The 13,409-nt window shown below is 37.7% G+C and overlaps 1 protein-coding gene across 3 annotated transcripts in view; it reads right to left on the bottom strand.

The window, feature by feature from the left end:
• The window catches only part of LOC130929742 (piezo-type mechanosensitive ion channel component 2), a 179,793-nt gene that overhangs the window by 126,345 nt on the left and 40,039 nt on the right, over positions 1–13,409 (bottom strand). For all 3 annotated transcript variants that reach the window (XM_057857178.1, XM_057857179.1, XM_057857181.1), the window contains exon 3: positions 12,950–13,075. In XM_057857178.1, the coding sequence (XP_057713161.1) occupies positions 12,950–13,075 (126 nt within the window). The remainder of the gene's footprint in view (positions 1–12,949; positions 13,076–13,409) is intronic.

The following is a 13,409-nucleotide window of genomic DNA, read 5'->3' as shown; positions in this document are numbered from 1 at the left end:
TTAATCAAAACAACTAGAGTAAATACAGGAGAGGCAGGAGATTCAGAGCCTAACCTGCATATTGAAAAATGTATCGATATATATTAGGGGTGTCACGATACACACAAGTCACGGTTCTGTACGTACCTCGGTACGGGGGTCACCGTTCCATTACCGTTACACGCTAATATTGGTCAAATTTAAAAAAAAAAAAAAAAAAACGAAAAAGGAATGTGTTTTTTGGGAAGAGGGGTGTATGTAAAAATCAGCTGAATTCAATCAGTTAATATAAACATCTTAAATGTGAAAGATGTTATAGACCCTACTCACCCTACTCACATGACGTCACAACCACACCTCCGCGCCATATCGTCCGTCAACTCGTCGTGTTGACGCATTACCGCTACGTAAATTCCTCCTATTATGGCGTGTTTTTCTGCTCGTTAACATTAATAATCAAAATGGTGAAGGCGTGTGTGGCGGTTGGTTGCAATAACAGAGAAGATAGACGGAGAGACTTGAAGTTCTACCGTATTCCGAGAGATGGACTGCTGCAATTCGACGAGAAAACTGGGCTCCAAACGATTACCACGGATTATGTAGTAGTCATTTTATATCTGGTAAGATGCATTTAATATATATTTAGAGGGTTTTGGGCTGACAACCACAATTAAGATCATTGCGAGGCTAATCGCCGACAACATACAGTTTCAAATTCAAGATGCTTATTTCTTCCACCATCATTACATTTTGAATAATATTTAGCCGGTACCAAGTGAAAGAAGCTGGCCTCGTCTACGGATCAGCAGTTAAACAGGTGTGTCCAAACCTTTTGCAAAGGGGGCCAGATTTGGTGTGGTAAAAATGCGGGGGGCTACCTTGGCTGATTTACATAGAACAATATATTTAAACAAATTTTAGCAGGCCCTTCTGTGTGTCACATTTGCTTTATTATTTTTTTAATTCATAATTTCAACAGTCTCGTCTTTGTGGCGTTCTCTTTCGACACTCGGGTCTTGCGAAATACTGCTGCTGCTGTGAAATTAAACTAGCTTCAAGTTGCTATAATTTCTCGCTGCGTATCTTCCCTGTAATGTTGTCGTACATGTCAGCGTGTCTTGTTCGGTAAGATCATTATCGCGTCACATCGAACTCTTTGAAAACAGCGACTGTCTGTTTGCAAATGAGGCAGACACAGTTGTTGCGTGTTTTATTGAAGAAATAGTCCAATATCCACCTATCCTTGAAGCGTCGGCCATCGCAGTCAACTTTTTTTTTTTTTATTGATTGTCGCCATTTTAGAAAATAGGAAGTAAAGGGTCACACGGGGTAATGTTGCTTAGAGTGCTGCTCTTAAAGTTTTTCAAACTTTCGTGAGAATAGGCTGATTTTGTGTGGACAAGATAGTAGTAGAAAACAGGGTAGCAGATGTCAGGCACAGAGGGCGAAGACAGCGGGTCGAAAAATATTGATTTAGGCATCAAATATGGATCTGGCGAATGAATCGACCTAAACTTTTCCACATAATGCCTTGTATGCAACACATCCAATGAGTTTACAGCAGGGGTGTCCAAACTTTTTGCAAAGGGGGCCAGAATCTGTGTGTAAAAATGTGGGGGGCCGACCTTGGCTGACATCCTTTACATAGAATAATACATTCACGCAAATTTTAGCAAGCCATTCTGTGTGTCACATTTGCTTTATTTATTTTATTTTATTTTTTTTAAATAAGAATTTCCACAAAATCTTGCAACTAGCCTTTGTGGCACTCTCTTTCATCTCTTGGGCTCTTGCGAAATTCTTCTGCTGTAAAATTAAACTAGCTTTAAGTTGCTTCAATTTCTCGCTATGTATCTTCCCTGTAATCTTGTCGTACATGTCAGCTTGTCATGTTTAGTAATATCGCCTCACATCGAACTCTTTAAAAACAGCAACTGTCTCTTTGCAAATGAGGCAGACACAGTTTTTGGGTATTTTAGTGAAAAAAATAGTTTTAATAATTTCCACCTATCCATGAAGCATCGGCCATCACAGTCAGCGTTTTTTTTTTTTTTTTTTTTTTTTGTTGATTGTCGCCATTTTAGAAAATTGGGAGTAAAGGGTCACGCGGGGTAATGTTGCTTAGAGTGCTGCTGCCTTTTAGTGGGTAAATGAGGAGCAGCATTTAGTGTGTAAGGTACTTCATATGCTGGTAGCAGTACTGCTGACCAATTTATTAGGTCTGTGTGTGGGCCAGACATTATTCATTTTATGACACAGGCAGGGGGCCGGATGAAATTTGACCACGGGCCGCATTTGGCCCCCGGGCCGTACTTTGGACATGTCTGGTTTACAGCGTCTGAAAGCACCGGGGCTTCCATGAATTGCACTATAAATTGCACGACAAATTGAAACCATTGAGAATACGGATAAACAAAGACGGACAATATGGCTGGAAACAGCGACACGTCATTCTGTGACGTTGGTGAGTAGGGTCTATGGAATGTATTCTATATATGTCTAGAACATAAAAAGTAACTAATTACTCTTACAATGAGGTACAATTAGTTACTAACCCAATTACTTTTTGGGAGCATAATTTGTAATTGTAACTAATTACTTTTTTGAAGTAATATTAACAACACTGATGATCAATCAATGAATCAGGAACTACAGTTTTGCTTGCAAGGGCATAAAGAACTAGGGACGTCCCCGATCCGATCACATGATCGGAAATTGGGCCAATCGCATCATTTTTCAAAGGATTGGAAGCGGGTGAACAGGATCGGGGTTTTATTTTAAAAAATATACTTATTTTTTAAGAGCTAAAACCTAACAAAATAATCCAGAAATAAAACGTCATCGATAAAAGAAACAAAAATATATACGTTTTATACTTTTTTCAATACAACAATCCCGGAAAAAGCGGAAGAGGAGGTACCGTAGAAAGCACAGTACTGTAGCATGTTTGGATATGAGGGGCCGTACAAGACATTTTTCATTCTGGCCCTCTCACACACATACATTCTCCTTTCACATACATATATATTCACTCTCACACACATACATTCTCCTCTCACATGCATACATTCTCCTTTCACATCCATACATTTTTACTTTCACATTCATACATTTTCACTTTCACATTCATACATTTTCACTCTCACATTCATACATTTTCACTCTCACATTCATACATTTTTACTTTCACATTCATACATTTTCACTCTCACATTCATACATTTTTACTTTCACATTCATACATTTTTACTTTCACATTTATACATTTTTACTTTCACATTTATACATTTTCACTCTCACATTTATACATTTTCACGCTCACATTCATACATTTTTACTTTTACATTTATACATTTTCACTCTCACATTCATACATTTTTACTTTCACATTTATACATTTTTACTTTCACGTTTATTTTTCAAAGTACTTTTATTTTGAAATAATACATCAGAATTTTATCAGAGTACTTTATTTCAATACTTGGTGTAGTCTAGTATACCCCAGAAGTGGGACCGTCCCGGGATATCAGCCAGATTTTTTTAAATCAATTTTTGAAATCAGGCGAAATGACAGCTAAAATAGGCAATTTTCAAAGTACTTTTATTTTGAAATGATACATCAGAATTTTATCAGTGTACTTTAGTTCGAGTCTTAGGGTCGTCTAGTATACCTCAGAAGTGGACCCGTCCCGGGATATCTGCCAGATATTTTTAAATTAAAATTTGAAATAAGGGTAAATGACAGAAATAACTAGCAATTTTCTAAGTAGTATTACTCGGAATTCCTAAATTATTTTTTATATCATAATACTTTAGTTTGGGTCTCGGGGTGCTCGAGTGCCTCTCTCAAGTGGACCCGTTCTTGGATGGCCTCCCGTTTTTTATTTATTCATTTTTTTTTTTTTTTTTCAATAAAGGGACTAGCGCTGTGAAGCCACCGGGGGACTTGCGCTGTGAAGCCACGGCGTTCCATTATGAAGCCAGCGCGTTGCAGTACCATAATGCACACAATGCAAACAATGATCCAAATGAGGGGCGGCTAGCTTGACTTCGTTTTTACGAGTGGAGGGTGGCTTGACCGCAGTAGTCTGGGAGCAGGTCATATTAGCTCCCGCTTGGACAGTTGAAGAGGTTCGAGAGTTGCTCGGTCTAAAAATGTCTCTCATTTCACTTTCAACTGCGTCATAATTAGCTCTGTTGGGTGCAGTTGATTGTGTCCTTTGCCGCCGCTCGAGACAGGAAGCCAAAGAAGTTAGTTTCTGGGGTCGACAAAATGTTTTGCAAAAGTCCAACTGCTTGCCGAAGTGATTGTGCGTCCTCTTCCTTGTTATTTTATGAACAGTAACCCGCGTCAGGTTCTCAGCCAATCAGAGCTTACCAGTCAGAGATAGCCAATCAGAGCTGGCTTCCGTTTCAACTAGACTCCTTCCGTTTTCACTATACTTTCACTCATACATATATACATTCTCCTCTCACGTTCATACATACTTTCCTCACATACATATATATTCACTCTTATACACATATATTCTATTTATACAAACATACATTTCACAGACTAAAAATGTGTGAATGTGAGAGTAAACATGTATGAATATAAGCGTGAAAATGTATAAACGTGAGAGAGAAAATGTATAAACGTGAAAGTAAAAATGTATAAATGTGAAAGTAAAAATGTATGAATGTAAGAGTGAAAATGTATAAATGTAAAAGTAAAAATGTATGAATGTGAGAGTGAAAATGTATAAATAGGAAAGTAAAAATGTATGAATGTGAGAGTGAAAATGTATAAATAGGAAAGTAAAAATGTATGAATGTGAGAGTGAAAATGTATAAATGTAAAAGTAAAAATGTATGAATGTGAGAGTGCAAATGTATAAATGGGAAAGTAAAAATGTATGAATGTGAGAGTGAAAATGTATAAATGTGAAAGTAAAAATGTATGAATGTGAGAGTGAAAATGTATGCATGTGAGAGTGAAAATGTATGAATGTGAGAGTGAAAATGTATAAATGTGAAAGTAAAAATGTATGAATGTGAGAGTGAAAATGTATGAATTTGAGAGTGAAAATGTATGAATGTGAAAGTAAAAATGTATGAATGTGAAAGGAGAATGTATGCATGTGAGAGGAGAATGTATGTGTGTGAGAGTGAATATATATGTATGTGAAAGGAGAATGTATGTGTGTGAGAGAGCCAGAATGAAAAATGTCTTGTACGGCCCCTCATATTTGGAGCTTTATTTTTATTTAGTTATTTATTTTTAAATAAAAAAAACTTTTTTTCAGTATCGGATCGGGACCCAGTATCGACAGATTCTCAAAATCAGGTGACTGACTTGGGTGCAAAAATTTGGGATCGGTACATCCCTCCAAAGAAAACGTGAAAAGCTAAAAATAGAGTATGTACAGATATTGAAAAATAATGCAAAGTAAGGTAACATTCCAAGAAGCCTACATTTTTTAGGTATTCAGATGCTAAAATAAAAAAATGTTAAAATAAAAGCTTGATTAAAATGTGAAAAAGCTTAGAGCAAATTTTTAAAAATCTTTAAAAGGATTGAATAAATAATATAGTGGGGAGGATTAAAACTGAAATTTTAAGAAATAAAAAAAAAATCACAGGATATACTGTACTTCAATTAAAAACAATGAAAATCTGAAATTGTAAAAAGAAAAAAAAAAAAAATCTAAAAACCTAAAAATGTAAAACTACAACAACAGTGCAAATGACTGATAACAACTGTTCCATACATCACCATTTTTTGTTGTTTTTGTTGTTACTTATTTGTATGTATATTTATTTATTCATTTTGTATAAACGCCTGAATCCCAGCCATTTTTGGAATTTGGGATGTATTTTTCCAGGGCTCTTTCCTGCCATTGCCAATAATAGATGTCCAATCATGTGGCTCTTTTAATCCTTCTGCTGTGAATTTAAATGAGGTTCTCTCTCATAGACATCCAATCCGTTTGAAGTTGGAGGGTGGCAGCTTTCATTCGCTGCCAACCCTTCCACTTATGGACGTCTAGCTACTATAGTTGAACACAACTCCTGCACTGGATCTCATGGGATCAAGAATACCATCTCTTCTTCCGAGTGCTTCAAGTGTTCCTGAACGTCACTCTGGAGTAGCGGGAGCCCATTTCCAGCTATTCAAAGCTCTCAGACAAACAGGCGCAACTTTGCTGCCTTTGTTGTGTCGCAAGACACAATTGCTGCCAAGTCAACTGAAAGACTCGGTGACATATTTACACCTCCAGGGGCTGTTTGTTAAACCACTAATTAAGAGAACCGCAAGTTTGCGGTTTGTGGAGTGTGACGACACTCCTGAGAGTAACGCAACACCACAAACCACATGAGCTGTCAGCACCTCCCTGTCAAAATGGAACGAACGTCTATCACTGTCAATTGTAGCCAATGAGTTGATTAAAGCCATTTGAACGGTAGGAATGGTGAACATGTTTTGCTTTAGTTTCAATGTTGTAAGGGTTAATACGCAATGTGAAAACAGCTCAATTTTAGAGCAATTCGATCACTTTTAATGGCAGCCAATGATTTACAAACAAAATACATAAAAGTGTAGCGGATGATGTTGGTGAGTCTGTCACTCGGTGAGTTGAGTGTGTTGTGTCGGGCGCTCGTGTCTGTAGTCTCTCTGCCGGAAACACGCGCGACAAAGAGTTCCCATCCGGAACACATCCCCCACATTAGTTCCGCGAGTGAATTCTGTACGGAGGATGGAGGGTAACTACAAAAGAAAGATCAACTTTTCCTTGATGGATTTTGAATAAGATATAATAAATGAGCTAAAGGGAAAGAAAAACATACATATGAATTAGGCATTAAACATGATGTAAAAAGTAGATGATGCATTAGTAGAATAGGGGTCTGAAATTGCGACCCTGGGCCAATTGCGGCCTGCAGGACAGTATCTTGCTACTACTTGACATATAGAATAAGTGTTTGTGATAACCTTGGCCTATTTTATTGTTTTTATTAGCGTAGTCCATTTTTACTTACAGTCAGAGGGGAGTAGAGTAGCCAAAAATTGTACTCAAGTAAGCGTAGCGTTACTTCAAAATAATATTACTCAAGTACAAGTAAAAATTATTATCCAAAAAATTTACTAAAGTACAAGTAAAAAAGTATTCGATGAAAAAACTACTCAAGTACTGAGTAATTCCTTATATCTTATTAATTTTTAAAACAATAGTATACGTTTTTTTCTCAGCATAAGTTCATCTCTATGAACTGTTATTATTGTTATACTATAAACAAGTTTCTGAGGTACTTCCGCTTCCCTATGTCTGCCAGCAACTTCCGTTTTAGAATTTCTCCATTCAAAACAACAGTGGATCTGGAGTAACATTACTCATCAAAATCCCTTTAAAAAGACGATTTGGAAATACCTTATCCGTCTGCCATCATCGGACAGGGGAAGACAACATGTTCATGAAGGCAGATGTGGAACCAAGCTCGTGCCACCACAAAGACCGGGTGTTTTTGTAGCCATGTTGCCGCTGGTGTTATGGAAGGAAAGTTCTTCCTATCCCTACATTTCCATGTGTCCGGTGTTCAAAAAATACTAAGACTAAAATCTTATGAATGAAACAACTTGTAGCCTTTGACATTGTTATTACAATGATAATTGCAATTATGATGATCTTCAATATTATTTACTACAACTACGGTATCTGCTGCTAGCCTGTTGCTAATCAGTAAGTGTAGATGGCACAATTATGTCAACGCTGAATGCAAGTGTTAGAAGTTTTTTGTTCGTTTGTTTACAGCTGGAAAAAGGCTGTTAGGCAAGGGAAGACGACTTGTATGTTGAAGGACATTTATCAAGACTGTGCGTTCTACTTTGATGATGGAAGGCTCGACTCCCGTGGTCGGCCCAGAGGGAGGGGCTTGGACAGAGAGTGGCTCGCCTCGCGGCGGGCGATCAGCTGGATCCCGAGATCCAACTACAGGCTTTTTAACTGCAGCAACTTTAAGATACGTTATGGGAGCGGGAATTACCGAGGACAGCGGGAGAAAGAATGCTGCCAAGGGTCTTGTAATGTCAGGTGAAAGTTTGGCTAATCATTTTATAAATTGTGATTTATTGACCTGTTTTGCACATGCACCAATCGTTTTAAATAAAACAAGAAATTGAATCATGTTGTCCAAATGTTTTACTGGATCAATATCTACAGTAAAACAGAATGACATACTATTTTTGTTTAAATGTACATACCTTGTAGGATTTCCTTGTAACAACAAAATCCTCCGAGAACTCCGATTTCCTCCCACATCCCAAAAACATGCATGATAGGCTGATTGAACACTCTAAATTGTCCGTAGGTATGAGTGCGTGCGTGAATGGTTGTATGTCTCCTTGTGCCCTGCAATTGGCTGGCAACCAGTTCAGGGTGTCCCCTGCCTACTGCCCGTAGTTAGCTGGGATAGGCTCCAGCACCTCCGCGACCCTCGTGAGGAAAAAGCGGCATGGAAAATGAATGAATGAATGAATGAACAAAATCCGTGTCAGCCCTTCTGCATTCGGCAAATGTAATATGATTTGTAATATCACTTTTTCATTTTGGTTACTCAAGTGGCTGGCGTATCAATCTACACATCACGTCAACACAGGTTGACAGGTTGTTATAAATTTTGTCCACGAATGATCAATGAAGCGATCAGAAAAATCATACAATCTCATCTACATCTCATCTGCGTCGTGCTGAATCAATTTTTGGAGATTCCGTGAGTTTCTCTGCTTTAATTTTGCAGTTTTAACTTTGTCAACACACTGCTTACTCTTACCGCTATTCATGTTGGGTTTTTTTCTGTACCGGACGTTCGGGGCAGACATTGTCCAAGATGGCGCATACATATTTCGCTCAGGAAACTTGTCTATAACCTATTAGATGACCACATTAGGCCAAAAATATACCAGAATACCAGATACATGAACTCCGACTGAAAAAAATAGAAATGAAAATCACCCGTCCCAAGAGCTAGACTGTCCTCTACTGGATAAACAAATTTTCCACCATGAAACTAAAACTCGCTCTGCTTTTCCGTTGTCTATCGATAACAAACAGTGTTGTTTTTGGAAGCGTTTTGATTTTTGTCTTGGTCTTTTGGAAGAAAATACTTATTAGTCTGAGTCATATTTCAGTCACTTCAAAATGTTTTTGTCTTCATCTAGTTTTAGTCGACAAAATCTTATACAAATTTCATCTAGTTTTAGTTGACAGTTACATAAAATGTTTTTGTCTGTAAAATTCAAAAGTTTTAGTCCAAAAATAAATAAAGGTATCCAACAATTTCAAATGAACATCGACAGATGAGCAACTATTGTAGGATCTACAAGGACAATGACAACTTTGTGATGATAATACACACTCAGTAAGAAAAGCAGTACATTATTTTCAAATAAAACCTACCTAAAAGCCACAAACTGGATGTAAAAAAAAAAAAAATTTTTTTTTTAAATGTGCCTTCCTCTGCTTGATTAATTATCCTGCAAATTGTCCTAAATACTACATGCTAAAGAATATTCATTATGATATAACTGTATTAAAGTTGGATAGAGTATATTGAATATAATCCAATTATGTTACACTGAAGTTGCATAAAACATTGAAAAACAGAAATGAAAGTGTTTGTGTTGAGGTGCATTTTTCTGCCTCCAGGATCATTTCCTGTATTTCCAGTCATTGCCTCCCTTATCTGACCTTTCTAAATCTGGTATTCGACCCCTTGACACCCTTTTCCGTCTGGCTCCGGTGTAAACAAGAAGGCTTCCTTCAAACTGAGGCGGTTACCCACACCGCCCATGCGCCTCTGCCTCTCCCCTCAGAAAATGTTTTATCTATTTCCTTCTAACACGTCGGTCACCGTGGAGTGGAGAAGGATAGAGGAAGCCCTCATGAGCTCCAGCTGCGTAGGCAGGTCATCCACTGGTCACCGCCTTTTCCTTAAGACTTACCCGTAATTCCTATGTGCTGACTCGACATGGTGTATTATTATGTGTGCGCGTGCATATTTACAAATAGTTTGGGGGGGTCGACACTTGTCAACCGTCAAAGACATGGGTGGAGTTGACTTAAAGGAGGAGGGGGCAGGGGCTTCTTATCATTTTCAAACCGTCACAATTTCACATCATTTGCCTAGTGTTCAACGTGCCGATCTGTTGACTGAAGACCACCAACTTCTGAATGCCATGTGTATTGTATGTACTGCAGTTAGCCTCAAATATACTATCAGTATCCTATTTTAAACATCCTAAAAAAAGTGAGATGCAGTGTAGCGTTAATTTTGTGTGATCAGTGAATGACATTTCTTAATTACGCTGAGTACACTTCAAACAAGATAATCTCTTAATGGAGTTTTCTGCCTCCCTGGCAGCCGACTGAACATTTTCATTAAGTCACATTTGTGAAGTAAGAAGCACTTTTTGCTCCTCAATGATTTCCGGGCTGGAGGCTTCACACTCAATCATCGCTGCTAGGTTGCTAGCTCCCAGAGGAATGCGTTTGGAGTTGTGGGATCTCCTTAGAGCAGATATTTACTTGTCTTTGTTACATTATTAAATTCAAAAACTTGTTGTCAGCCACTTACATTCAATGCACATCCCAACAGCAAACAAAAGTAGGAAGACCTTCATTCAAGACCCCAACTCAGTAAGACTGTAGACATCAACCGATGGAGGGAAGTCAACATGATCATAAGATATGAACAAGCCCAAAACAATCATGAGAAAAAAATGAAGACACACACAGAAGATGATGCTAACCAAAAATGAAACTGCAACCTGAAGATGTCAAGAAGAAGACATGATCCAAAGTAATGGTCTGAATATGAAACTGAGCACAGAGATGATTTGTCCATAGAATACATGAATAAAAGACGCAAACCAAGGTTTAAATGTAGAATATACAGAGATCGGCAGAGTAACTAAAGATTTTAATCATGTAAGATTAATGTTACTTCAAAATAATATTACTCAATCAAATGTAGGCATCCAAAAAATTGACTCAACGACAAGTATTCAGTGAAAACAATACTCAAGTAGCAAGTAACTTGTGTAACTGCTTACAATGTCCGATTGTTTTTTTGGTTTGTTTTTTGTTTTTAAACAAGTATTTTTTTCTCAGCACAACATCTTCAATGAGAACTTTTTTTTATTATACTGTACAATAACCTGTTACATGACCAGATTAGGCCCATAAATACACCAAAAAAATCAAACTCCGACTAGAAAATCAACAGAAATTAAACATCACCCGTCCAAAGAGCACGAGTGCCCTCTAGTGGAGAAAGAATATTTCCTACCATGAAATCAAGACAATCACATCTCCGATTTTCTGTCGTGTATTGGTGCCAAATTAAAACTGGGAGAGAGGTTGAAAATTTTTTTTTTTTTTTGTAAAATACTAACAGCGTGTGAAATTGTTTTTTTACTTTCACAGTGCTTTAAAGACGCCACATGATTGAACAGGCCAGCCTGATCATAGGATTCCGACTGCAAGCTTATGTGTGGTCATGTGACTACATTGTTCAAGGGCGGACTGGCGTATGGGCATAACGTGGATCTCCCCGGTGGGCCGATGTCAGGAGAAATACAGTAAGTAGGGTTGTAAAACCGTGGTCATGCCATCGGACGTTCGTGTTCCCGTGGTCAAATGAGCGGACCCTAAATTAGAGCACCAAGCATTAAGGTAAATTCATTCCGGCCGAGCGGCAAAGCAGTTGACTTCCGTGTGCTCGGGTTTTTCCCAACTCTTAAAATCACTCACAACACTCTAAAATATATAACGCCATCATTGTCATCATTTAAAAATGAAGAAATCTGCCTGACCTTAAAACTGCTCCATCTACATTTGCTTTACGTGCGCTGTCGCATCAGTACAATCTTATGCGACTACCTTGATCGTTTTAGTGGATGGTAGGTTACAGTTCTCATTTTTGTGGTACTGTAAACCCACAATTTTAAATAAATTCTGGACAGGGATGGTGAAAATTAGTAGTGGACCTCTCTGACTGCTCATTTACTATGCATTTATACTGTACCAAAATTTTAAATTAAAAGTCCTCCATGCATACTTTGATCCGGTTACAGTTCTCTAATGTTTTACTGATTTTATAGATTGTTTCAATGACATGTTTGCATTGAAATCACAATAGTCGAGTAATTATTTTACTGTAGGCTAATCAAGGGCTCAGGTTTTTTTTACAATATGATTATTGTCCAAAACAAATGCTGTTTTTTTCCCAACAAGGTAAAGGTGCAAGTACAGTTACTTGTATTGCTGGCTGGATGGCTTCCAACATTCAATAATTGTCCATGAATTGGGCCAGTCTTTCAATTACTCCCGGGCCACACCCCCCTCCGCAGTCCCAACAATATTATTGTTACGTCTGTTTGGTATAATGGAAACGTGATTATTTTTGTAATGTCTCATTGGTGAAACTGGTAGAGCCACTGAGGGCATCTCTGGCAAAAATAAAGTCAAATCTAATACGGTATGTAGAATATAGAGGAAGTGTACACCAAAGTAGCGGAGTAAGAGTATGGTTTCTTCATCACAAATCTATTCAAGTAAAAGTAAAAATTATGGTGTAGTAAAGCTACTTTTATAAAATATTTCTCCTCAAGAAGAGACTAAAGTCAGTAAAGAAGTAAATTTAACTGAGTAACTTACACCTTACTACCCACCTCTGGGAATATGACCAGCAAAGAGTTTTTAAAAAAGAAATCTAAGACGGAACAGAAAAGGATAAAGGAGACCAATGTAGAAAACACAAAACAAAACCATAGCATAACTTGAAGACAAACAGAAAACCTGAAAAGAGGCGCACCAAAGAAGACGTAAAATGCTAAACTATGAAAATACAAACTCCTTGAAAGTAGCTTTGGTTTCTTTTTATACAGAAAAGCTGCCAATCTTGGGAGGCCGTTTACCAAGGTACTTACAGTTGAAGTCAGGGTCGATGGCGCTGCCGGCCAGGAGGCTGTTGACTGTAATCTGGTAGATGATGTGCAGCAGCAGAAAGGACAAACTGGTAAAGCACAGTGACTGCAGCAGACGCCCTGTGTAGCCTGGACAGAAGACAAAAAGTTTGGTTTTCCTTTGTCAGACAATTTGTGTCACTGAAGATCTATTTCAACCCCGGCCGTAGGTGACTAGGTGCCATAAACGTGTAGCTAGGAGCCCCCCACAAAAATGACAATAAATATTTTTTATATATTGTATATTTTGTACAACTTACAGTTTAAAGCCAAAACATTGTGGGAAAACTATTATTTCTAAAAAAAATAAATAACAAATCATACTTATAGCAATTGTTGAAATTTGTCCAAATTGTAACAAGCATTTTCATCATTTTCTTAAACAAATAGCAATAAAATTCTCAACACTGTTCACTTCTTGGGC

The sequence above is a fragment of the Corythoichthys intestinalis genome, chromosome 14 (assembly GCF_030265065.1).
Source record: "Corythoichthys intestinalis isolate RoL2023-P3 chromosome 14, ASM3026506v1, whole genome shotgun sequence".
NCBI classification, from domain to species: domain Eukaryota; kingdom Metazoa; phylum Chordata; class Actinopteri; order Syngnathiformes; family Syngnathidae; genus Corythoichthys; species Corythoichthys intestinalis.
This window is presented reverse-complemented; position numbering and strand designations above follow the sequence as displayed.